This window comes from Haliotis rubra, unplaced genomic scaffold, assembly GCF_003918875.1.
Source record: "Haliotis rubra isolate DU_JTF1 unplaced genomic scaffold, ASM391887v1 Scf199, whole genome shotgun sequence".
In the NCBI taxonomy this organism is placed as follows: domain Eukaryota; kingdom Metazoa; phylum Mollusca; class Gastropoda; order Lepetellida; family Haliotidae; genus Haliotis; species Haliotis rubra.
The window spans coordinates 899,672-926,355 of NW_025765991.1; the positions used below are offsets into that span (position 1 = coordinate 899,672).

Sequence of the window (26,684 nt, forward strand, 5' to 3'; positions counted from 1 at the left end):
CCAAAAGCAACCGCGTAAATACGATTGATTAATCAATACATCATATGTCCAACATTGAATAGCTGCCCGGTAATTGTGGTAATGTATATTTAACTGCAAATCTTTTAACGCCATGCAGGGAGCCAGGGTGGTATACTCCCCAGGGAGATGAACATGAAACGTTTGCACATTGATTCAGGGTCCGGTGTAATAATTTAAACGCCATAAACATTCACTGGAATGGAATCTTGCTTGTTGTAAATTGCCATTTACTTCTTGAGAGAAAAAAAAATCGTCTCAATCTTAATTTGAACGCAGCTATATATAAATTGATTGCTAACAGTATGCAACAGATTGAATAGCAAATGCAGATCACAACGCGGAAACGATCAATACAGCAAAGATTACCGGTTCAAATTGTTTATTTATTGTAATTAACACCAGCTTAGGGTAATTCATGTCACCAACAGCAGCACATGCATAACCTCGCCTTACAAACAGTGTAATGAGATACATTGCATCCTGGTAAGAGTCCGTGACTTGACATTGAGTCAGGGCATCTCGGAGACCAGCTAAATTGCAAAATCCATCACAGGATTGTCTGATCCAGAATGCTGCATTTACAGGCACCTATCCATAGTACTGATCGCGGCGTTAAACAACAACAACAACAACAACAACAACATCAACATCAACAACGACAACAACGCACAAACATGAAAAGGGCGTTCACGACTTAAAGGGCCACTGATGCAGAGCAATTTCTGTGGACTGGTTGTTGCTTTTGTTATTGATTTCTCCCGTGAGTACCCGGATGATATTCCAGAATTCATGACTGGTTCGTTACCTCTGCTGCACCACCACCATGCGCACTTGATAGAAAACTGATCAACAAAGATGAAATCTTTTTTACTCGATAATCTTGATGTTGTAAAATTATGTAGTGATGAATAATTTGGTTTCTTATAAAAAAAATATTCACTTTGATAAAAATGCTGATTTTGATGTAAAATTTTGATTTCATAGTAATGTTGACTTTATAAAACTGTTAACGTAAATGGATGTAGAGTTTGATTTAAGAAATAGTTTGACCTTGAATTTGGTGAGAAGCCTGATATAATAGCATTGTTTTGAAAGTAAGAGTAACTAAGTACATGGGGAGTCTTGGGGAGAGTAGTAAGCTCGGGTTCACTACTAGTCCATCTTAATGTTGTATTAAATGGCATTTTTTTTATAACAAATGAAAACATTTTAAGTTTAACCATCTGCCAGTGCTAAAAAATATTAGGACTTAAATAACGAAGTCAATGTACGTCTTTATATTTTGTCTTATAATCCTAATTAGTTTATTATCATTTTTGTATGCATTTTGAAACTTAATAAAATGCACACGATCTGCTTATACTTAGTGAATTTATAACATGACTGTAATATCTAGACGTGTATCATATTTCACACATACGCCCTAAGTGAGATCTAGTGTATGTTGTCTGTCTCATTACCTTTCACGGCAAAAAAATTATTCTGTTGAATGCCATAACAAATAGATTAAAACAAAATGCAAATATTTAAATTAAAACAGACTAAAGTTTTAGCAACAACATCAGGCTATTACCTTGTTAGGGGAATGTATCCATCAGTATCAACATAAGGTAATGAGATGCCATTCATCTGCAGCTGACAAAGAATCCTGTTCCGTGTCATGTGTCTTTTAACGGTCTTATATGCGAAAAAGTGATCTATCGTTTCAGATTTTTCACATTGTTGTATCCCATTGGTCACCAAAGATAGCACACCTGGCAAGTAATTGCATGATGTCCGCCATTAGTTAGCCAATAATGAGCTACCAGTCAAGGTTTTGGCGGTTAATCCTTTGAAGGAAGGACGTTGGTTTTACAAAGAAACTTTACGACAGGGTGTATTCAGTATAGATTAGTGAATCTACATACATAAACACTACCTTTTGACAAATCCGCTGTGCAAAATAAAAGCAATTAATCAATCAGCGTGTTATCGGTTAATCCTTTGATCGATGTTTGTTTTGAAACTCAGCTGATAATTCCTCTTGCTGCACTTCCCTGCGCATATTACATAAGATGTAATACATTTGCCACATCAGACCTAAATTTATAATGATGAGTATTTACTTCAGACACAAGAAATGCCAAACGGGAACCTTTGTCGGGTAATCTGAGTGGTGTTATCACTAATTATACCTGTTATAAATTCATTAACTGACCATCAAGTGAATGATGACAAATAACATGTGTAGATTTACCGCCAAACAAGGGTTACAGCAAGAGAGTAGTAATCGCTGTATTGCATGGAAGTTTGATTGTCTGAAAAAACCCTTATGGGCCGACACTGTTTTGACGATACAAACGGATCGAATTTCATTGTTACATAAGAAATAGATATAAACATTTGCTGTGTACTTATTAAGAAACTGTATATACATATGTACCTAAGTACAATTTCAGATTTTTTTTAGCAATAGCAAAGTGGGGTTGTTTAGTTTATGGATTCAAATATATCAAATGTGTGTTTTTGATATCATAGCATACGTAATAGACATCATATTTTTACATGATTAAATATCGAGGTAAAAAACACAGAAATAGGATCAAATTGGATCAGTCACTATACCATCCAAACATTTGTAAATCTGAATATGCCTACACTGCTGGGATACTTTATTACAATCAAACAAGAACTACCGGGGATATTTTCAAATAACGGCATCTGATGGGCATCCACCCATCCTAATGTCCCACTGATTAGGTTGAAGAAATTCTGCCAAGGTGGACAGTAGCCACGTCCCCGTGTCCGTCACGGTCGAGGGAGCAGGGGCTGACCAGTTTGCAGCTAGGTTTCGTAATTAGACTGTTGGCTGGAAACATTAATCGCTCTCCATCAGTGGCCCTTTAAGACAGACCATTGATATAATCCCATCCAAAAGATGGTACATTCCCGATGTCCCGTAATAGTCAAGCTTACATGGCGATAACAGTACCACTGTTTGCACACATACCCCTAGCTACACATAATATAAGGATTCAGCGAAGCACGTATGGAGTTATTGAGATATTGGATTATTAGATATTACATTGACAAACTGGATCAATATGTCTTGCCATAAACTGCCTTTCTCTGTGAACCTGTCACAGGCGATTCTAAATAGTGTACAGCCGTGATTGATAGCTCTCCCTCAATATCCATTGTAGGCGATAAAGAAAATGTCCACCGTATTGACGACATCAAATCACGACATTACACATCCAGATCAAACGGATTGCCAATGGTTTACATTCACTTCAACCGACGGCCTGATGGTTCTCGTCACCTTAATTTCCACGTGGTGTACTTCCAATATACACGTCTTTCAACATGTTTCACGGCACGGAACTTTCTGCCATGCTGTAAAGACGTACACACGCTTGATGCGTCACGCGATACACACTCAGCGAGACGTATCATACAGCGATCTTACGTGTTTGTATCTCATCGTTGCAGTGACGACGGTCACCCAGTCAGAAAAGATTGCAACACTTACTTTGTCAGAACTGCGTTCTGTGAGGACGTAAAATCGTGTACTGTCTTCAATACGATGTTATAACAGTTTTCTAGGTTTGTACGTTCAATGCAACTCTTGTGAGACCCTCATCATATTTGTCATCCCTCCCATCAGGATGCCAGGGTTAAACCTAACTCTCTCACTAACCATGGCATAGCAGTAGCCTTACGATATTCGTAATGTTAAGACTGCAAAGCGGTACGATGCCTTGAGTTCGTTCCGCAAATCGTTCTTCGCGCTACGACTATTGTAAGTCTACGTTAGCGTATTGGATTTACGACAGTCGTAACTCAGTAGTCGTAAGTCTACGCTCGCTCTGTTGAACGGAACCAAGGTCCCGTTCCTCAAAGCTATCGTAGCGCTAAGGTGATCGTAACTCGCATACTTTAACATAGACTTAAGACAGTCGTAGCGCTACGCTCGCTCTGTTGAACGGAACCAAGAATGCAATAGCGCTCACACAGCAGTATTAACTGGCAGGTGTCAAATATTCTCGGTCATGTGTTGCGTTTTGCTTGTGTTTGTACAAAACATGGCTGTCACATTCTTCTGACCCGAGAATCAGGATATGTAACGGTTTTATGGTTTGTGAGGTGTGCGTAGTACAATGGCTGAATGAGGCGAACTATGAACGACATGTGAAGCCCGACGTTACGATTGGTATTTTCGTAACGGAATATCAATAATGGCTATTACATTTCTTTTTATGTTGGGGTTTAGTTACAATTGTATATTCCAAATGGCTGCCCAACCGTGTAGGTTAAACACCGTAATGTAAACACAACACTACCTTTGACACAGGTGGGCTTTTGTAACATACGTTATCACAGAAGCATTAGTTCCTTGTACAAATCTCAGTTGGCACAGTCATGCATAATCCATTGTAAGCTATTGTGCCCTTCAGGCGTGCTAGAAAAACTTCGATCGTATCATCGAATGATCGTGGGTTCGATTTGTGGATTCACCCTGTTTATGTTGATAGGTTTGTCATAACCCATGCCCGTGTTGTTTTGGTTTCACTTTGTAAACTAAGACCTGATTAATCTGGACTTTCCTCTCACATCCAGCAGATTGTCTGTGATATAGCTGAAGGATGGACCAGGCGACTTTCAACCAATACGCTCACGCTCATGCTTCCGATAGGATTACAATATAGTGACTTCCTGGCTACATTGCAATAGTCAGTTCTCAATAGGATTATATAAAGCTCCTGTACATGTGTCTCCTGAACGTGTGTTGGAATCCAAGATTCGCATAATATTAATGAAAAGGGTGTAAGTGCCTGTAAAGGAATATGCAGGTGTTATTTCACGCTTTACCTCCAAAATTGAGAAGATTATGTGAAGCAGCTGAAGGTCTGCTGTATCCATCCTTGTCATGTCTGAGTGGGGTATTCATGCTTCACTGCGGCATAGTATCTCAGTGGGCTAGCACTATAAAACCAGCTTAAGTCTGGGCTAGTACAAGCAGCCGCACATACACATACACACGCATGCACGTCGTAATATGAGCGAAATATTCTCAAGCACGACGTTAAACCCAATTTCACCGCACCTCACTAAACGTTATATAGGGTTTCACAAATTGTACATTCCTACGGAATTGAACCCATACCTTCATCTTGGAGACCAAACACTGTAACCAGTAAGCTAACCCACGGCACCGTAGGCAATAACACATAAAACCGAGATAGGTATGGAAAATGACACAATCGGAACTGGCCTCGGGAACAACGCCAATAGTATGAGTCTTTAACCCGTCCTAGTGCAGATCATGTATTACACGAACACCAATGAACCTCTTTCTAACTAAGAACACCTTCGTCACATTTAATAAAGCTAAAGCATGAAACCGCGAATGGTGTTGATATTGTAGCAATGGTGCTGTTGACCGGCTTAGCGTTGGGCAGCACAATACAGGTGGTGTACCGTTACCTTAGCTTACATGTAACATAGTGGAGTTATATGGGTCAGTGACGTCTGAATACTCTTCACTGTACCCGCTTTCCACGTACTGTCGTCATGGCAACATGCGGGTTCTGTATCAGTGGAATTCATGATTCTTGCAGCGAAACGATGCAATGTAATGTACACAATAACGATAAATAGCCACAATAACATTTTACTTATAATCTTAATTTTCAGTCACTGGTTGATAATATTAAACATGGAAATGTTTTGGAATTTGTTGTCATATTGTTCAGCCAGTCTGTCAAATAATTAGAATTTCCAGTCAATTTTTGTAGGACTGAAACGTCTTGTAAATTTGCCACATGAATCAAGCGTTTTACACATTGTATCACAATATTATAGATACACAAAAAGTTAAAAATATACCAGTTTTCGTCTCCTGTTGACCTCACGACAAACATCGTAACCGTTTGTTTTCAAATTGTGATAAATGTTTCACATACAAGAACTCCTTGTAGGGTTGCTGGGAGAATTGGGCTTGGTGTGCCTTCAGAGTCACCGTTCACTCCTTGTCCGTTTCCTGGAGGGGCGGTGGGGTAGCCTAATGGTTAAAGCGTTGGCTCGTCACGCCGAAGACCCGGGTTCGAATCCCCACTTGGGCACAATGTGTGAAGCCCATTTCTGGTGTTCCCCGCCGTGATGTTGCTGGAATATTGCTAGAAGCGGCGTAAAACCATACTCAGTCAGTCAGTCCGTCTCCTGGAGTTACCTCCCAGTGATTGTGATGTGGACCAATGCCATAACTACATGGAATACGGACTGAGGTTATATTGACCATGTTTCAGATATCGTGATGGACATCGTCAGAAACTGCCAGTTCGTCAACAAGGTCCGAGATGACGTCATCATCAAACAAGGGGACAAGGGGGAGTGGTAAGATATCAACTCTGCAGGGGAGGACTGTAACGTCTTGTCCCATTTTCGCCTGATACCTGAATCTCAAGCGTGATTAATCTTCAAAGAGTAACGCCGAAGACCCAGGTTCGATTCCCACATGGGTACATTGTGTGAAGCCCATTTTCTGGTCAACCCAGCCGTGATGTTGCTGGAATATTGCTGAATTCGGCATAAAACTAAACTCACCCACTCACTAACTCTTCAAAGAGAAAGAGCAAGAACATCGGTATTGTTGAGCGTATCCATAACCAGGTAGTTATTAACATTTACCTGTGGACTTGAAGCACCCGCCGATGTTAATATTATCAAATAACGGCAAGATAGACTAGTACCACACAACGAGAGGTATTCAAAGCGTACGTGTGATCACATTATCTCCGATCACATCTTAGTGGGTGGTCATATGAGGTCAAGTAGGGTTTAAGGTCTTTGCATTCAAGATGATTTTTATAGAGCCTGCCTTCCTCCCTTCCTTCCTCCCTCCCTATCTCCCTCTCCGCTCTCTCTCTCCCTCCCTCCCGCTCTCTCTTCTCTCTCTCTCTCTCCCCCCTCCTCTCTCTCCCTCTGTGTTTGTGTGTGCTTGCTTTCCCACTGAGGTGAGGTGAGGTGAGGTGAAATTGGGTTTAACGTCGTGCTTGAGAATATTTCGCTGATATGACGACGTGCATTCGTGTGTATGTGTATGTGCGGCTGCTTGTACTAGCCCAGACTTAAGCTGGTTTTATAGTGCTAGCCCACTGAGATACCATGCCGCAGTGAAACATGAATACCCCACTCAGACACATTATACTGACTCCGAGCCGACCAGTCCTTGTTGTAACCATTAATGTTGAGCGCCAGGCAGGGACCAACAAGTACCATATTTTAACGTCTTTTGGTATGACGCGGTCGGGGATCGAACCCGCGACCTTCCGCTCTCCGGGCGGACGCTCTAACCACTACACCACGGAGGCGGTCGCTTTCCCACTGAGACACCATACGTTATTTCAAGATGGATACCCAAGTCGGACAGTATACAAGTCATGGTTGTATTCCTTAGAGTCGACCATCGGGCACGGTAACAACAAGTACCGTATTTTCACGTCTACTGGTATACCGTAACAGGGATTCGAACCACCGGCCTTCCTGTCTCTTGGAAATCTGAACAGTTAGCACCAGATGATCAATGATCATTTCACCCTGATTCCGGCATTAGGGGGTCAGTTACCTGTAGAGTAGAATGCTAGGGACTGTCGCTGTCGGTCTGGGTCGATTGTGTTCAGTGTGGTCAAGGTTTTGGCGTTTTATGTACCTACACGAACACAAGGATTAAAAACTCTGACTGAAAAGTTTTCTTGCTTTTCTAAGCGACCACATACACGTCACACGAGAAAGTGGTTCTTCGTCGCCAAGAACTATAAAAATGCACTTCTTTATTTTGGGTTTATGTAATCGTGCAATATTTATATGAATGAAGTACCTTAATATCGTGCGTACATGTACATGACAGTCTACATACTTCTTTGACACACATACATATAGTTGTTTGCTTGTTTGGTAACGCCGCCGCAATATTCCAGTTATATGTCTGGAGTTCTGTAAATAATCGAATCTGGACCTGATAATCCAGTGACTGACATACGCATCCTGAGCGATCGATCTACGCAATTTGGATAAGGTTATATGCATCAACCAACTAAGCATAAAACCCCGGTAGTCGCCTCTTACGACAAGCGTGGGCTGCTGAAGATCAATTCTAGCCCAAATCTTCACGGGAACCATGCATATGTAAAAGATTGATACAAGATAAGTGCTATGCCAGCACTAATATGGGCTAGGTGGATGATGTACGTTAGGTCGTCTAACACCAGGAATAAGGTCATAGGCTAAATACTATCCTACAGGGTCACATACAAATATCGGTAATACATAGTTGTACTGTATCAACTGAAAGGTTTGAAACAGACGTAGTTTCATTTTCATCTTCCCGTGTAGTTTACCTGGCAACTGATTTCAGTTTCTACATCATCCTCGGCGGCCAGATCTCCATCTACATCCTCAACAAGGACAAGGACGGTGAGGATGAGTCGGAACTGGACATCATCTACCGGAAGGGCAAGGACGGCAAACTGGACAGGAGCAAGCTGGGATACTTCGTCACACATCTGGGTGAGTGGGCGGTTCCGGAAGTATTTTTGTGATATCCTTGCATGTCAGCTTAATTTTGTTTGGAAGCTACGCGCGTGGTGGGGGTTTACAAACTTGGTGAAATACACGAGCATTGGTTCTGTGATACCAGTACCAAGGTGAGATGAGGTGAAATTGGGTTTAACGTCGTGCTTGAGAATATTTCGCTCATATGACGATCAGTACCAAGGATCATAACGGAGGTGAAAGTTGGAATCAAACTCGTCACCAACTGTTCCTAACACAGATAAGGGAGACAATTATAGGATGGGAGCTCAGGCGACCCGGAAAGACTAAGCCTTCAGTGCGAAGGGTACCAGGGGTAAACGGAATTGTGAATCCTCGAATATTCCAGGTTTTAGAGCCACTTCCGAATATTGAAGGTCATGGTCTTTGACACAAACGATATAACTTAATCAGTAACAATAATGATCGTTTGTTACTTAGTATTTTGAATATGTTAATGAACGAGGTTATTTCTCCTTTTTCTAATTTCGCAATAGTATTAAATAAAGGTATTTAGACATTGATAATAAAGTGAGTGAGTGAGTTTAGTTTTACGCCGCACTCAGCAATATCCCAGTTATATGGCGGCGGTCTGTAAATAATCGAGTCTGGACCAGACAATCCAGTGATCAACAGCAAGAGCATCGATCTGCGCAATTGGGAACCGATGACATATGTCAACCAAGTCAGCAAGCCTGACCACCCGATCCCGTTAGTCGCCTCTAAAGACAAGCATAGTCGCCTTTTATGGCAAACACATGGGTTGCTGAAGACCTATTCTACCCCGGATCTTCACGGGTCTGATGATAAAGAGAAGCGACAAAGCATAAATATCATAAATTATAAATCGTGACTATATCATAAGCTTGTTTGTGCTTATGCATAAGTGATGAGCATATCCTGCCCCTAGAGCGGTAGAGGTTACAAACACGCGCAAAGGCAAATCATTTGCCCGGAAACAAGTCCATATATCTGCATTATCCACACGTGTCTGGAATATCGCTAGTGGATGAATGTTTTATGCTCTTGCCTTATGCTGCCTCACACGCCAGAAACTGCTGACACCCTCATGCTTCTGGAATTCCGTAGGTGCTGGTAGCCCGTTCGGCGAGGTAGCCCTGGCCTCAGATGACTGCATCAGAACAGCCACGGTCATAGCGGACGAGCGGACGGACTTGGTGGTGGTGGACAGACAGCTATACAACCGGTCAGTCCGGGATGTGCTGGCCAAGGAGTTCAGGGACAAGGAACGCTTCATCGCCGGCAACAAACTCTTCTCCTCGTGGCCCCCGAAGTACCGCAAACAGCTGGCCATGGCTATGTACATGGAGACATACTCGTATGAGGCTACGCTGGTGCGACAGGGAGATGACACAGAGAATATGTACTTCATCCTCAGGTGAGGGAACACCTACATGAACACGTAACCTCATTCGTATGTAAAGGGGGATATAAGGTGAGTAGGTTCTTCATTCTTAGATGAGAGGGAAACGAAACGTAAACGAACAACTTATCTCAGTTGAGAAGGAGCAAAATGCGAACGTGTACAACATCCTGAAGTAAGGGCACGGACAATCAACAATCATGAACAACCCAGATTTACCACCCCTAGAACAGTTCGGCTACACAACAATACACAAAGTCTGCGGGATGGTGGTAAAGGCGCCTTCCCGCATCTGCGTGAATCAAATACTTTGAAACAGTACGAAGACTGGGTACTTTATATGTGTGCCTGTTCTTAGTTAACCTGTCTGCAACACAGAGCATCAAACATGACCTTTCAAAACTACAAATAGAACTTCATTTTTTGACCCATGGGATTCAGGGTAAGGGTAGAGGGTATGCAAGCCATAGGGGGCCAGACCACCTCACCTGGTTCACTGTATGTCAGCGTATCACAGCTGCGTGAGTATGACTCATGACAGAGCTCTAGATAATGTTTCAACATCAGGAGTACGTCCTCTTTATTTTTTCAATATAGGAGTACTGGAAAAACTTAAGAGTACATTTAGAGTACTGAATGGAATTTAATGAAGTATAAGTAATCTTGTGTTTCGTGTCATATATGCACCACAACATTGCTACTCTTGTGTAAACAGGTCAATAAACAATAAAACAATACTTTTTCAGATAAATACGTCTGTAAACGATTCTAAGACCGTACACCATTACTGTGGTGCGTATCTGCTACGTTTTCTAAATTTTTCCTACCGTATCGTGTATATGTTCTATCCGTACATACGCCGATATGGGCCGTATCTGGAGCCCTGTCATGATCTTAATCACTGGATTTTCTGGCCCAGCCACGATGTGTGCTAGACCACAGTAAACGCCCTTCGTGCTGAATGTTGTAATTTATTTCCTTGCAGTGGTCAAGTGGAAGTCCAGATTGACCCCTCGCAACATCCACAGCAGTACAGAAAGTTGTTCCTGGCTGCCAGTCAGTCAGAAACTGCCAAGTAAGCATTTTCTTTATCCACAATCGTCATGGCGATGTACAATCAAATGTTACCACGTTATCAAACGTTTTCAGATAAATTGACAACCAAACGGTGCCTGTATACATGTTGTCTCATCTTAACAGTTCTACTGGGGTGGTGGGGTAGCCTGGTGGTTAAGGCTTTCGCTCGTCACGCTGAAGACCCTGGTTCGATTCCCAGGTGCAATGTGTGAAGCCCATTTCTGGTGTCTTGCGCCGTGATATTGCTGGAATATTGCGAAAAGCAATGAACTCACTCACTCACTCACGAACAGTGCCAGCTGGAACATTTACTTATGATGCAGGACATTTACTTATTGGAGAAAGAGTTAAATGTGGTGCAGACAAACCACAAAGCATAATCAGGAGGATTCCTGGACTCGAACACACGATTATATGTATGAAATATCTGTGTGTTAGTGAGAGTGTGTGTCGAGTAAGTGTGTAAGTGTCTGTGTGCGTGAGTTGGTACATGAGGGTGTTTGGGCGCGAAGGGGGTAGAGGCTGTGTGAGTGTGTATATATATATGTGTGTGTGTGTGTGTGTGTATTTGCAGTACATATAGCAGTGTATGACGTTTATGATGCCATATGAGAACCTCAAACCTTGCCCAGCAGTTTCAGTGAAGGTATCGTACAGCGAACTATTGCACGTATATAGTCACGATTGCATCAATAAATAGTGTATAACAAATCCATTTATGTGCACAGATTGTTAAAAAAGACGGACAAAGCAAGGCCCCCCACCGAACACCACAATAGCAACAACATAAAGAAGAGGGACAACTTCAAAAGCACGAAGCTCTGCTACCTGGGTATCAACGAGAGTGTGGGTAGGTGCTGCCTTGGCACTAACATCGCATTTAACTTAGTACTGATCACAGATACCTTATTGGTGCATCACCTTCGAAGAATAGTAAATGAGCACGTAGGACACAACAACGTAAATGATAGGGTAAACACTTTGGGAATGGGACATTTTTAAGTGTTGGATATGTTCAATTGTACAGATTGTCCGTTTCATTTGACGAGTGTACGAGTTTGGATACAAATACGGAATTTCATTGGGTTTAATCATATACGGGCTCTTCAAGGTCACACTGACACTGATCGACTTAGCTTAAAGTTTCGTTAAACCGATACTCATCTTCTTAATTCAAGCTCCTTGAACCTGCCTGAGACTTGACCAGTAAACTCCGATTACACCGACAGTCAGCACATAGAAACAAAGCTTGCACAAACAGTACATTTAATGGGGAATATTGCTATTGCCTATTTCTCTTGAGACTGTCAACAGTGTTGACGTACAAGACCGTGTGATATTAAAAGGCTGATATTTACGGCCATATAAAACCGAAAATCAAATACGTCCCCTTTTTCGCACCTCGCTGCGTGGTTTAAACGGTGGAGTTAAACATCTGTAGATAGTCATTTGGCAATATATCTGTGGAAATTAATCGCATTGTGTTTGCATAGGTTTGTAATATTTGCGAACGAGTCTGGTATTGAAGTGTTGGTTACTAAGAGGAGGTTTGTGTAAAGGGGGCGTATCTGACTTATCGATCTCCTGCTGTTTTAATGTGCGTGGTGGGATGTGTTTCTGCGTCAAGTCATGTGAAATGGTTTTGTGGACGTTATATTTTTTACATGACCTTACCAGACTGAGTATTTACGCTAGACAATTATAATCCTCCACACATTGGTGTGTCTGAATAATATTGGGTGGCTTTGAGGGCTGTCTCTTGACATACATTTCATACAGACAATTGGGGTCTAAACTACAACAGTTTGTTAAAGTGTTCTCGGCTTTTGAACTTTTGGATTCATGTACTAGGGCTAGAAATGTAGTAATACCTGAGTTGGAAGTGGTGTAGTACTGGAGTAGACGGTGGTGTTGTAGACGATGGTGTAGTAGACGGTGGTGTAGTAGCCGGTGGTGTAGTACTGGGGTAGACGGTGGTGTAGTACTGGGGTAGACGGTGGAGTAGTACTGGGGTAGACGGTAGTGTAGTACTGGTGTAGACGGTGGAGTAGTACTGGGGTAGACGGCAGTGTAGTACTGGGGTAGACGGTGGTGTAGTACTGGGGTAGACGATAGTGTAATACTGGTGTAGACGGTAGTGTAGTACTGGGGTAGACGGTGGAGTAGTACTGGGGTAGACGGTAGTGTAGTTCTAGTGTATACGGTGGAGTAGTACTGGTGTAGACGGTAATGTAGCACTGGTGTATACGGTGGTGTAGTACTAGTGTAGACGGTGGAGTAGTACTGGTGTAGACGGTGGTGTAGTACTTGTGTAGACGATGGTGTAGCACTGGTGTATACGGTGGTGTAGTACTGGTGTAGACGGTGGAGTAGTACTGGGGTAGACGGTGGTGTAGGACTGGGGTAGACGTTGGTGTAGTACTGGTGTAGACGATGGTGTAGCACTGGTGTATACGGAGGTGTAGTACTGGTGTAGACGGTGGAGTAGTACTCGTGTAGACGGTAGTGTAGTACTCGTGTATACGGTAGTGTAGTACTTGTGTAGACGATGGCGTAGTACTGGTGTAGACAGTGGTGTAGTACTGGTGTAGACGGTGGTGTAGTACTGGTGTAGACGGTGGTGTGGTACTGGTGTAGACGGTGGTGTAGTACTGGTGTAGACGGTGGTGTAGTACTGGTGTAGACGGTGGTGTAGTACTGGTGTAGACGGTGGTGTAGTACTGGTGTAGACGGTGGTGTAGTACTGGTGTAGACGGTGGTGTAGTACTGGGATAGACGGTGGTGTAGTACTGGTGTAGACGGTAGTGTAGTACTGGTGTAGACGGTAGTGTAGTACTGGATAGACGGTGGTGTAGTACTGGTGTAGACGGTAGTGTAGCACTGGTGTGTAGACGGTGGTGTAGTACTGGTGTAGACGGTGGTGTAGTACTGGTGTAGACGGTGGTGTAGTACTGGGATAGACGGTGGTGTAGTACTGGTGTAGACGGTAGTGTAGTACTGGGATAGACGGTGGTGTAGTACTGGTGTAGACGGTGGTGTAGTACTGGTGTAGACGGTGGTGTAGTACTGGTGTAGACGGTGGTGTAGTACTGGTGTAGACGGTAGTGTAGTACTGGTGTAGACGGTTGTGTAGTACTGGTGTAGACGGTAGTGTAGTACTGGTGTAGACGGTGGTGTAGTACTGGTGTTGACGGTAGTGTAGTACTGGTGTAGACGGTGGTGTAGTACTGGTGTAGACGGTGGTGTAGTACTAGTGTTGACAGTGATATGTTGATGTGGACGGTCGTGTAGCACTGCACAAATTAAAACGCATTGCTGTCGTTTCTGTGGAACAAAGGGTAAACGAGTCAATACAGTATTTTCTGAATTCAAAGCCGTGAACTTTCAGCAGTCTCTTTTATAGGCCGATTTGATGTTGCTATAGCCAAGTGTGTCATGGTACAAATCGATATGTCACACCTTTGTCGCAGGTGACATTGAGATGCTGTTGGATCTGAAGACGTACATGAACACGGCAGTATGCAAGGAGAGGACGGAGGTGCTGGTTCTGGAGATGAAGCATTACGAGAGGCTGTTCGTTAGGAGACATCAGAGGACAATAGAGTTAATGAGAGACGAGCTCGCCGTCAAACTAGAAACACGCATATCTCTCCTTACTCAGAAAGACGATATTCCTCTACTCGGCTACCTAATTAACAGGATCCGCAGCCGCTATAAACCCCCACCCCCTGTGGAAAAAGACAGACGCGAAATGACTACAGTTTCTGCTGCTGAAAAAGAATTTCTAAACCATCGAGGCCCATTAATAGACATGTTCGGGCCAGGAAGTGTGTTCTATATGATACGGGTCCGGGAGAAGACAAAAGAGAAACTCAGATTGAAGAGACATCGGAAGGTGGATCAGATTCCACCAGCGCATGTTCATAGTGTTCAACTACCCCAGAGCATGCTGTTGGCGGCTCAGAGCGCCCGGGATCAGGAGGATGGGCATGGCCGAGATGGACCAAGAAGTTTCAAGAGTATTCAGAGTTCCCATCAGCAGGGCCAGGACTCCACTGACGACTACGGCGGCGACATGGACTACTATGTTGACGATGATGCTGAGCCGCTGTCTATGGGGGTGACAATAGACCAGGACGAACACGACGCCGCTTTGACAAACTTAGAAGAGAGAATCAGACTTTGGTTAAAGAGAGAAAACCCCAAATCCAGGTCCAAAGTTGCTCAACTTAGAAGACTTGCGCTACAGGTAGGATTCATTGTAACATCACTGACCTTCGCTTTGACCACTAAGCTAATACACTGACCCTATAGGAAATAACTTGCAATGCAATATCAAATGCTTTATTATTTCGGATGTAACATTAAAACATTAAATATTAACATGGACACGAGGCCTCTCAAAATGGGTTTCTGGACTCTGGACTACTGGCTGCAGGTAGGAAGTACATTGAAGATATTGATGTAACGTTAGTGGTATTGACAGATATTGATGTAACGTTACTGACAGATATTGATGTAACGTTACTGACAGATATGATGTAACGTTACTGACAGATACAGGTGTAACGTTACTGACAGATATGATGTAACGTTACTGACAGATACAGGTGTAACGTTACTGACAGATACAGGTGTAACGTTACTGACAGATATGATGTAACGTTACTGACAGATACAGATGTAACGTTACTGACAGATACAGGTGTAACGTTACTGTAACGTTACTGATATGATGTAACGTTACTGACAGATATGATGTAACGTTACTGACAGACAGTGTAACGATATGATGTAACGTTACTGACAGATACAGATGTAACGTTACTGCAGGTGTAATACAGATATGTGTAACGTTACTGACAGATATGATGTAACGACAGATATGATGTAACGTTACTGACAGACAGATATGGTGTAACGTTACTGACAGATATGATGTAACGTTACTGACAGATACAGATATGGTGTAACGTTACTGACAGATATGATGTAATACTGACAGATACAGATGTAACGTTACTGACAGATACAGATGTAACGTTACTGACAGATATGATGTAACGTTACTGACAGATATGATGTAACGTTACTGACAGATACAGGTGTAACGTTACTGACAGATACAGATGTAACGTTACTGACAGATATGATGTAATACTGACAGATACAGGTGTAACGTTACTGACAGATATGAGGATGTAACGTTACTGACAGATACATGATGTAACGTTACTGACAGATATGATGTAACGTTACTGAGAGATATGATAACGTTACTGGCAGATACAGATGTAACGTTACTGTAACGTTGATAACGTTACTGACAGATATGATGTAACGTTACTGACAGATATGATGTAACGTTACTGACAGATGCAACAGACAGATGTAACGTTACTGACAGATACATGATGTAACGTTACTGACAGATATGATGTGTAACGTTACGTTACTGACAGACAGATACAGGTGTAACGTTACTGAGAGACATTGATGTAACGTTACTGAGATATGATGATACAGATATGATGTAACGTTACTGACAGATACAGGTGTAACGTTACTGACAGATATGATGCAACGTTACTGACAGATACATGTAACGTTACTGACAGATACAGATGTAACGTTAGGTGAAACGTTACTGAGCATATACAGATGTAACGTTACTGACGAGATATGTGTAACGTTACTGACAGATACAGGTGTAACGTTACTGACAGATATGATGTAACGTGACAGATACAGGTGTAACGACTGGCAGATATGATGCAACGTTACTGACAGATATGGTGTAACGTTACTGACAGATACAGTGATGTAACGTTACGTTACTGACAGATACAGGTGAAACGTTACTGACAGATACAGGTGTAACGTTACTGACAGACAGGATACGTTAGACAGATGTAACGTTACTGACAGACAGATACATGTTGATGTAACGTGACAGATACAGGTGTAACGTTACTGACAGATACATGATGTAACGTTACTGACAGATACAGGGTGTAACGTTACTACCGACAGATACAGATATGATGTAACGTTGACTGATACACAGACCGACAGATAGGTGTAACGTACCGACCGTTACTGACAGATGACAGATACAGGTGTAACGTTACTGACAGATACAGGTGTAACGTTACTGACAGATACAGGTGTAACGTTACTGACAGTAAGAGTCCTCTGTTTCAGGATATGGACATACAGCCCCGCCCCGGGAATCGTGTCGTCATCCGTCGTCGTCAACCCACCAGCCTATCTCCCCTTCTGGACGAGGAACCCACCCGAGAGACAGAGAAGGAAAAGATATCACACCTGAAGATATTACTGACCAACTCCTAGTCTTTCACTGCGTCATCACTGTTCAATTGTGACGCTATATTGACGTCATATTGTATGCTGATGTAATTACTGGTGACAATACAATGACTTTCAAGAAGTCAAGCTCTTATGCTATTGTTCATACCGTTGGGCATACGCGATGTAACATGACGTACTTTCTGTGTTACTGTAAGAATAGGGTATTTTATTTGATATATCACAGCAAGGATGTGACATGTCTGTGATAATAAACACATCTGTGGTTGGCGCGAGAGAAGACAGGACAAAGAGTTCGGTAAGGTATACCTGTTATATGACGCAATGGGAAAGAAAGTGTCTGTGATATTACACAGTTTAACTGGGATGTACCTTTGATATTACGCAGCTGGGAAGGGACGTATCTGTCATGTGACATATTTGGGATAGGATCTATCTGTCATATTACATAGTAGGGATAGCGTATACTGTGATGTTGCTGTTTGGATAGGGTGGACTATCTGATGTAAAGAAGGGATAGGATAAATGTCTGAACAGTTGGGACGAGATAGTGCTGGTATATACAGTACAACCAGAAATTATTGAGAATATAAGATTGTAATTTTTTATATAATTGTTTTCACTCATTACTCACGTATTAAATGTGAATATTAGCAGAAAATAACTCCAGATTCAAAGACAGGTGAACAGTTAGTATTTTGTCTTGTCACCATGGGCAGCAGTGCAGGCTTCAATGCGGCGGGGCATACTACTGATCAAAGAAGTTAGAAAGTCGTGGTCCATGCTGTCCCAATATCGGACCACCTCTTCTTTCATTTCAGCAATATTTGTCAGATTTTTCTTATTGAGACTTTCCTTCATAAGTCCCCAAACATTTTCAAAGGGGGATAACTCTTCACAAACTAATGAAAAAGAATTAACGGAGTTTGTCTCTCTTGAATGAAACCAAGCACTTGATAGCTGGTCAAGGTTGTTTATACTAGAAATCCAATTAAACATATTCCTAAAATTCGCAATAATTTCTGGTCATACTATAACACAGTCGGTATGTAACATAACGCTAAGGGATTTGTAGAAGCTATAAACACTTGTATACCCACAACAGAGTAGGGGTAGGCTATATAGGCAAAATGAATAACACCGAATATTCCTGAATGACATTAATGACAACAGATAATGGACAGTTCCTAACGTCCCGCATTGTGCGAGAACACGGTTAAAAGATGGGATGACAACCTGATGTTATGTTTTCATAGAAAATATTTGCATCAACTCATATTATAAAAATATTGCTCATAATTACGACAGACATAAGAACTGTCGTCCTAGTAATGGTGTTAGTTGTGTGTGATTTCTACCTCTTCGGCTGGATACCATGTTCGACATATCCGTTGTTCATTCCTTGAATCAATGCTAGACGTCGTGTTTTAAAATAACTGCATTTACGAGCCTCATTCTGGTCATAAGGAACAATGCTTAGACACATTGCGTTTTGTGTGCATTTAAAACTATGTAAACACATTCGCTATCTTGATAATACAGAAATACTGGCGGTTTAATTCAGTTGTTTATTACATGAGTTTGATTTCCTTCTCGAACAGTTTTGCTGTGTCTGGGACGCCTTCACTATACACATTTCAGAAACTTCCTATCACAAGCGTTACAGCACTAGCGTCAAAACGTGCATGTGCTTGAGCTACACCACGTCGAGCGTGAACACATGTGAAGTGTACTACGGAGGTCAAGGTTGTCGGAAACTGCTAAGCTAACAATCTTTGATTATTAACACCTGCGTATGTCGAAGTTCTGTATCCAGGCCACGACCTTTTTGTGCCAAATATTGAATAAAGCTACCATGCATCATTATGCAGACATTCTCTCCTTGAGGGGAGAGTTAGAATGGATCCCTACCCGTAAGTATCGATTTAGTGATTATGTGAATCGATTAGAGTGATCGGAGTATATAAACTATACATGATGGACGAGCTTGTAAATAGTCACGTACGGAACAAACGGACAATAAATGTTTTATAAATAATAACTCCAGTTTTCTTTGAATATTTATGGCAAATGCTATTTTGGTTGTGTTATTTATTCTCTAATATCTGTCCTGAAATAGTACCTGATTGACAATAACCTTTATTCCGTGAGGACTGGCGTACCAAGCGTGACTCACGTCTTGGGTTGTGGAGAGCCTGGCACTGTATACATAGTAACCTTGCTAGACTGGACAATCTGGTCTGATGGGTACATGTGTACCAAGGGTATCCTATCCACTGGGAAACTATGGTCTATTTGCAGTGAAAACGTACCGATGAATTTCACTTTAAACAAAAAAGTAAATCAAATAGAGTGAAATTAAGATTGCGAATCCTCATAATTTTACCTTGCCAACTGAACATCTAAATCTCAGAATTTTACTCACCTTAGGATAAAGGTTGTTTAACATACGATCATACATTCAAATCGCTATTATTGGTTTGTATTACAGGGGGGTAAGCGGAGTACACAGATGCACGTGCGGTACGTGATGAGCGTTTACTTAGACCAACTCTACTTGTTTTCGGTGTTTCATTTAATGTGTAAACCCCCTTGTAATACATACCAAAGTAAAAATATGAGGATTCGCAATCTTAATTTTACTTTATTCGATTTACTTTTTGATTAAATTGATATTCCCCGGAACGTTTTACCGCAAACAGACTATAGTTAACCACGGCGATTACATAAGAGCGATAATTGTATCGTTCTCTGTTAGCACACAGCATGTGTCTCTGCTAGAGTGATGTTAATGATTGTCTCACACCTGCTCTATATTAGGTATACAGAACCGTAACCTAAATTCATGGATAACCTTGATTTGTGGATCGCGGAATGTATTATGCTAGCTCGTAAATTAAGTCGTGACCAACGTCACAAAGCGGTACTTTTGATGAACATAAAATGCCACGCCTCGCTGACAAAAAAGTTCCGAATCTCAGCATTACACGCAAGTACACTAAATGTAATTGTCCAGCATTGAGATAAATAGCCCCAGATCACTAATACCACCATTGCCAAATTTTATTTTTACAAAATGTCTAGTAAAAAAGATACCGTTAGCTCCAGCCTTCTCACTTCCCTTTGTCTGCTTTCCTTGGTGTCAATACTGACTGCAGTGGGATGTCGTACATAGTGGTATGAAGTAACCAACTACGTAAACCACGGAACAAGGTGACGTCACATTTTTGTGGGCACATGAATGGGTGATGATTGCAAATGGCTTCCGTAAACAAACGTTTCATTCACGAGTGGAATATTAGGCATTTTCAATTTGCTGAATCATTGAATAAAATAATCAGTGCGTATACAAAATGAAATCATGCATTTAAAATATTAAATCCGCCGCACTTCCCTTATATCCACGACTCAAGGTTACTCGAGTGTATATATTTGGGGTATGAACATCATGGCCAATGGTAACATCTATGGAATATACTTGCATGTATGTGTATTGGTCACTTACAGCCATTAAACAGGTTTCCACATACACGTATCTGGCGCACGTTCCCGTATATCTCAGAATGATTCTCATAGAAAAATACAAACGTCAAAACCCTTTCCACATCCGAATGAAATCAGAATTCAGACAAGAGGAAAATTGAATGACTTTAGCGTGTGGGATTCAAATTTGCCAAATAAGACTTAGATTTCGTAGATGTACGTTGTTCCGTTTTAATATGACGGGGATGCTAGCATTGCACCATTACACAGACAGGCTAGTCAAGTGACACACAGCTCCAACTGCCTCGTATCAACCGCTGAAAATTAATACAACATGAACGCAAGCCAGACACGTGACAATGTTGGGAATGGACATATTTAACCCATTGTATATAACAGGTTTTACAATCCAGGAACAAAATTTCAAATTTCAACCACTGGGGCCCGTTTCACACAGCGATCGTAGCGCTACGACTCTCGTAAGTCTAATTTAAAATATTGGAGTTACGATCACCTTACCGCTACGATCGCTTTGTGAAACGGGGCCCAGGTTTTACTACAGCAATTAGGCAGTGGGGCTTATTGAATCCATTTAATTCAATTCATTGAATCACAAATTCTATGTTTAAATTAAGCTAAACGTGGAACGTCAGCGGAAAAGAATACCCCGTCTTAACTAACCTCATCCTCAGTGTAAAATTCCGTTTGATGTAAAGTGAAAGGTATCTGTGAAAATGCTCTGAATGGATCGCTGAAAATCAGTGATGACACCAGGTGTTCGTGAAGAGGGTAAGCTTGTCCTGTCCTACCAGCAGGACCCGCCATTCAAAACAGCTGCCTAAAACTGGAAGTATTTTTGCCTGACGCTGCATTTCTGCAGATAGATTTTATGTTCGCTTCTATCCCTCATTTGTTCCATGGCATTATGACATGCACACTCGTCCATATTTGGCACAAGACGTGAATGTGCTTGGTTCTCAATTGTGACATTGTTCCAACTTTCCGTTGTCAGGATGCGGATGATTAGTGAGTGAATGAGTTTAGTTTTAAGCAATATTCCAGCAATATCACGGCTTGGGGCAGCAGAGATTGGCTCCACACATTGTATCCATGTGGGGAATAGAACTGGGTCTTCAGCGTGACGAGCAAACATTTTAACCACTAGGCTACCAAACCGCCCCAGCGAATATTTTATTAAGTATAAGATCGATCATGTCTTTCCGAGTTGATAAGGTCTTAGACATTGAATTTGTTTGTGTGCTTCCACAAATACGTCCATGATACAGATTAAACATCATCAACATCTATAACTTGTACAAACATTGATGGACAGGCACCTTGATATAGAAAGTCCTAGTTATCTACAAGATATATTGATATACAATGCAAGGCTACTTAACATAGTAAATTTCTTGTGAGAAACAATGATATTTTCTTTTTAAGAACAGAATATGTTGTTGACATTAATGAGACAAATTTATCATGGAATGGATTGTTATAATGATATGTTGGTACAAACAGTTATCTACATGTCTTATAATGAGGACATAACAGAAGGAAATGAAATTCATCTTCAACAGATCCTGCATTACATTTCGAGCATAACAGTTGGTTAAAGGACCCCGCCATATAGTCAAATATTACTGAATGCTGAATACAACATAAACACACACACACGCACACGCTCGCACGCAGGACACGTACATTCTGAAATGTTGCGGAGAGATGTGTCGCTGTCTCAGAGACAACAGAGAGAGAGACAACAGACAGGGAACCCCGTTCACGGTGCACACAATGTGTACGTTTCACGGCATCCACCATCACTACTGACAACATCGCCCATCTGTCAGTCCTCAGACCGTTGGCTCCTGGGAAGCAGAGTAGTTGTTAGTTCCTGGGAAGCAGAGTAGTTGTTAGTTCCTCGGAAGCAGAGTAGTTGTTAGTTCCTGTGAAGCAGAGTAGTTGTTAGTTCCTGTGAAACAGAGTCGTTGTTAGTTCCTGGGAAGCAGAGTAGTTGTTAGTTCCTGGGAAGCAGAGTAGTTGTTAGTTCCTGGGAAGCAGAGTAGTTGTTAGTTCCTGGGAAGCAGAGTAGTTGTTAGTTCCTGGGAAGCAGAGTAGTTGTTAGTTCCTGGGAAGCAGAGTAGTTGTTAGTTCCTGGGAAGCAGAGTAGTTGTTAGTTCCTGGGAAGCAGAGTAGTTGTTAGTTCCTGGGAAGCAGAGTAGTTGTTAGTTCGTGGGAAGCAGAGTAGCTAAAACAGTTGTAAATTGGTTGAGCAAGGTTTTACTTCCATACTGTCTGAGAGTTTCAGATTCCATTGAACTTGTAAGTAAAGCACAAGTTGGCTTCCGTAAAGCTCTTGCTACAACCGAACACGTTTATTTACTGAAATCTCCTATCTATATTTATATATAAAGGTCTTAATAAAAAACTATATTGTGCTTTCATAGGTTTTAGTCAGGCCTTTGATATTGTTTGGAGAAATGGTTTATGGATTAAAATGATTAAAAGTAATCTAAGCAGCAAATATTTTAATATAATTACAATATGTGTTAACAAATTAATCTTGTGTATAACATGGTAATTCCACTTCACCACTCATCCACTGTAATATTGGCGTTAGACAGGGTGAAAAGACATCTCTTTTCTTATTTGCTCTCTATCTTAATCACCTTAAAACCTTTTTATGTGAACCATTAATGTAACTAAACTTGGCATTGTAAATTGTTTTATTGAGGAACAGCTTGGCGTGTATATACAAATATCAGCACTATTGTTTGCAGATGACACTGTTTTGTTAACGGAAAGTGCCGATGAAGAATTACAACTAAACAACTAAACAATTAATTTCTCAACATATTGTAAACTGTGGAAACTTAAAGTTAAGTTAGACAAAACCAAAATTGTAATCTTTTCAAAAGGCTATGTAAAAACAAATATAGATTTAAACATTTTCATGAGGAAATTGAAGTTGTCCGAGAATATCTAAATTTTGGAATTCTATTTAACGGCAATGGTAAGTTTGCTGAAGCAATTAAGAGACTTGCAGAACAAGCAACAAGATCGATGTTTTCTGTTTTTAATACTCTAGGGAACTTGAAATCCCAATTGACTGTCACCTGAAACTTTTTGATCAATGCATTTTACCAAATTTATGATATGGGCCAGAAGTTTGGGGGGATGAAAATGCAACTATTTTAGAAAGAACGCATCTGAAATATTAAGGTAAGACAATCTACTCCAAATTTTATAGTTTATGGGGAACTCGGTAGATATCCTGTTGAAGTAATGATTAAAACAAGAATCATACGTTACTGGTGTAAAGTCCTTACATCAACGTAAGTTACCTCATATAGTGTATAATGTAATGGCTATAGTATCGACTTGTTTGGGTATTCAATTTGATCTTGTAGTAGTAGTGAAAGTATACTTAAAAATGTTGGGTTATCTGATATATGGCAGTCCCAATGTTAATACACACTTATAGATCAGTTTAAGCAATCATGGAATGCTGCCTTCCAAAATTCACCAAAAGGGTAAATATTACTCGTTATATAAACATACTTCCAACTTAGAACTTTATTTAAACAGCCTCCCATTGAAACAACATGTCTGGTTGACAAAACTGCGAAACCGGCAGATGGTGTGATATAGACATAGAAAATAGAAACTATGTACAATTTGTAACCACCATGTTATATGTGACGAATTTCATATTATCTTATCATGCAGAGCTCTAGATGATGTAAGAAAAAGTATACTCCCTCGCTATTTTTGTTAGAACCTCCATATTGATAAATTTATTTCCCTTATGAAATCTGATCATCCTTTGGCACAGAAACGGTCAAGTTTAACCAAAATTGTATTATCCCTGTTATATATCTACATTTATATTATATTCATGTGTATATAAGCCATAGTCGCACTTTGTATCTGTTCCGTACTCACAAATAAAACTCGTCTCTGCACACTCTGTCGCTCTCACTGTAATGAAGAAGTTGTTCATCCATATATTGTGAGGTGAGGTGAAATTGGGTTTAACGTCGTGCTTGAGAATATTTCGCTCATATGACGACGTGCATGCGTGTGTGTGTGTATGTGCGGCTGCTTGTACTGTTCGAGGCTGAAGCTGGTTTTATAGTGCTAGCCCACTGAGACACCATGCCGCAGGGAAGCATGAATACCCCACTCAGACACATTATACTGCCTCCGAGCCGACCAGTCTTTGTTGTACCCATTAATGCCGAGCGCCAGGCAGGGACCAACAAGTACCATATTTTAACGTATTTTGGTTTGACGCGGTCGGGGATCGAATCCGTGACCTTCCGCTCTCCGGGCGGACGCTCTAACCACTACACCACGGAGGCGGTCCGATCATTTCAGAGCACATGGCGGTTACTCAACAAAACAATAAAGTAATTAGCGTTAATTTACGACCTCCGCATTGATGGTGAATTACAGTCTTTTTTGTAATAACCGCCTTGAGGTTTGGTAAAACAACTTGGTCTGTATATACATGAAAAGCTTCCAGAACATTCTCCAACACCCTTTGTCAGACTACATATATAGAACATCATATTAAAATTTTAGTCCATTTGGATGTTTTGTATTGAACGAGAAGATGTCATGGTTTTTCGAACTCGTTGTTTCTCTGCTCCCATGACATCTTCTCGTTCAATACAAAACATCCAAATGCACTAGGATGACGTTCTATATTTATCATATACCCTCTTATCTTACATTAATCTGTTACATAATAAAACAAATCATAGCGTAACGATACATATTTTCACGCCTCTCGATACTTCTGCATTCAGGTTAATTTGACAGTAAGTATCACTCCGCGCGTGGTCAAGCAACTGACCTAGATCACACATTCCTCCGCATGACGACATGAATCAAGTCCCACTTTCACAACTTACCATAGGCAAAATAATGACACAATTTTAATGAAATTCATTCATATTTTAATCCATACAAACGAACAAGCTATTCGACTTTTAAATTGATCTGTCAAACTATAAACATTTCATAAAGTTCAAGGTACGGAAAATCCCGGAAAGTGCCGAGCTTTGGAGAGAGGTTGAATGCGAAATCTAGGGTGCAATACGGAATTTGACCACGTCATCCGTATTGCACCCCTGTATTACTATCCTAAGTTTACATGGGTATATAATAAACTGGAATATTCATCAATAGACCTAGATTCCAGACGGGTTTTGTCTCCCAGATCCAACTATCTTTACAGAAACGGTATAGTACAAATACAGCACTGTTCTACAATGGCAACAAACACTGCACAATAACATCTAACAACTATTTAACATCCGATACTCTTAATACAAGTTAGTGCAAATTAATTAAATCGACTGAATGTCAGGGCGAAAATCGATGGCAGTGTAAAGAAAATGGCAATTTAAAATATAAGAGCAGTGATAAAACCAATATGGACAAATCTAATTTGGAAATAAATTAAAAGCCGTTCCAGAAATGTCCATACTCTGCGGAATTTTTCTTTGCTGTTCTGGAAGATTACAAAACCATCTAAATATTGCTACTTCCATACCACGGTGACTGCTTACATCAGACGGTGAATCGTTCCTGACACCTAGTTGTTGTTAATAAACGTTGTTATGAACTCAGTTGTAACTGAATCAATATAGTACTGGTGTGCCCATTAAGCACGCAAAAAGTTGCATTTACCTTTGAGTATAAATGACCTTACCACGTTTCAGTTTATATATGACTATCAAGTTTTAGGGTGTTCCCATATTTTTTGTTTGTAGTATATATAAACTGGAAATTATATGACATATTTTCT

General features: G+C 41.0%; 1 protein-coding gene across 1 annotated transcript in view; it reads left to right on the top strand.

Annotated features, from left to right (window-relative positions):
• Window positions 1–17,643, top strand: part of LOC124275130 — a 34,441-nt gene extending 16,798 nt beyond the window's left edge. Inside the window, exons 2-8 of the mRNA XM_046710621.1 lie at window positions 6,309–6,396; window positions 8,417–8,568; window positions 9,682–9,991; window positions 10,962–11,051; window positions 11,782–11,903; window positions 14,524–15,302; window positions 17,258–17,643. Coding sequence (XP_046566577.1) covers window positions 6,309–6,396; window positions 8,417–8,568; window positions 9,682–9,991; window positions 10,962–11,051; window positions 11,782–11,903; window positions 14,524–15,302; window positions 17,258–17,407 — 1,691 coding nt within the window. The 3' untranslated portion in view covers window positions 17,408–17,643. The remainder of the gene's footprint in view (window positions 1–6,308; window positions 6,397–8,416; window positions 8,569–9,681; window positions 9,992–10,961; window positions 11,052–11,781; window positions 11,904–14,523; window positions 15,303–17,257) is intronic.
• The last annotated feature ends 9,041 nt before the right edge of the window (window positions 17,644–26,684 follow it).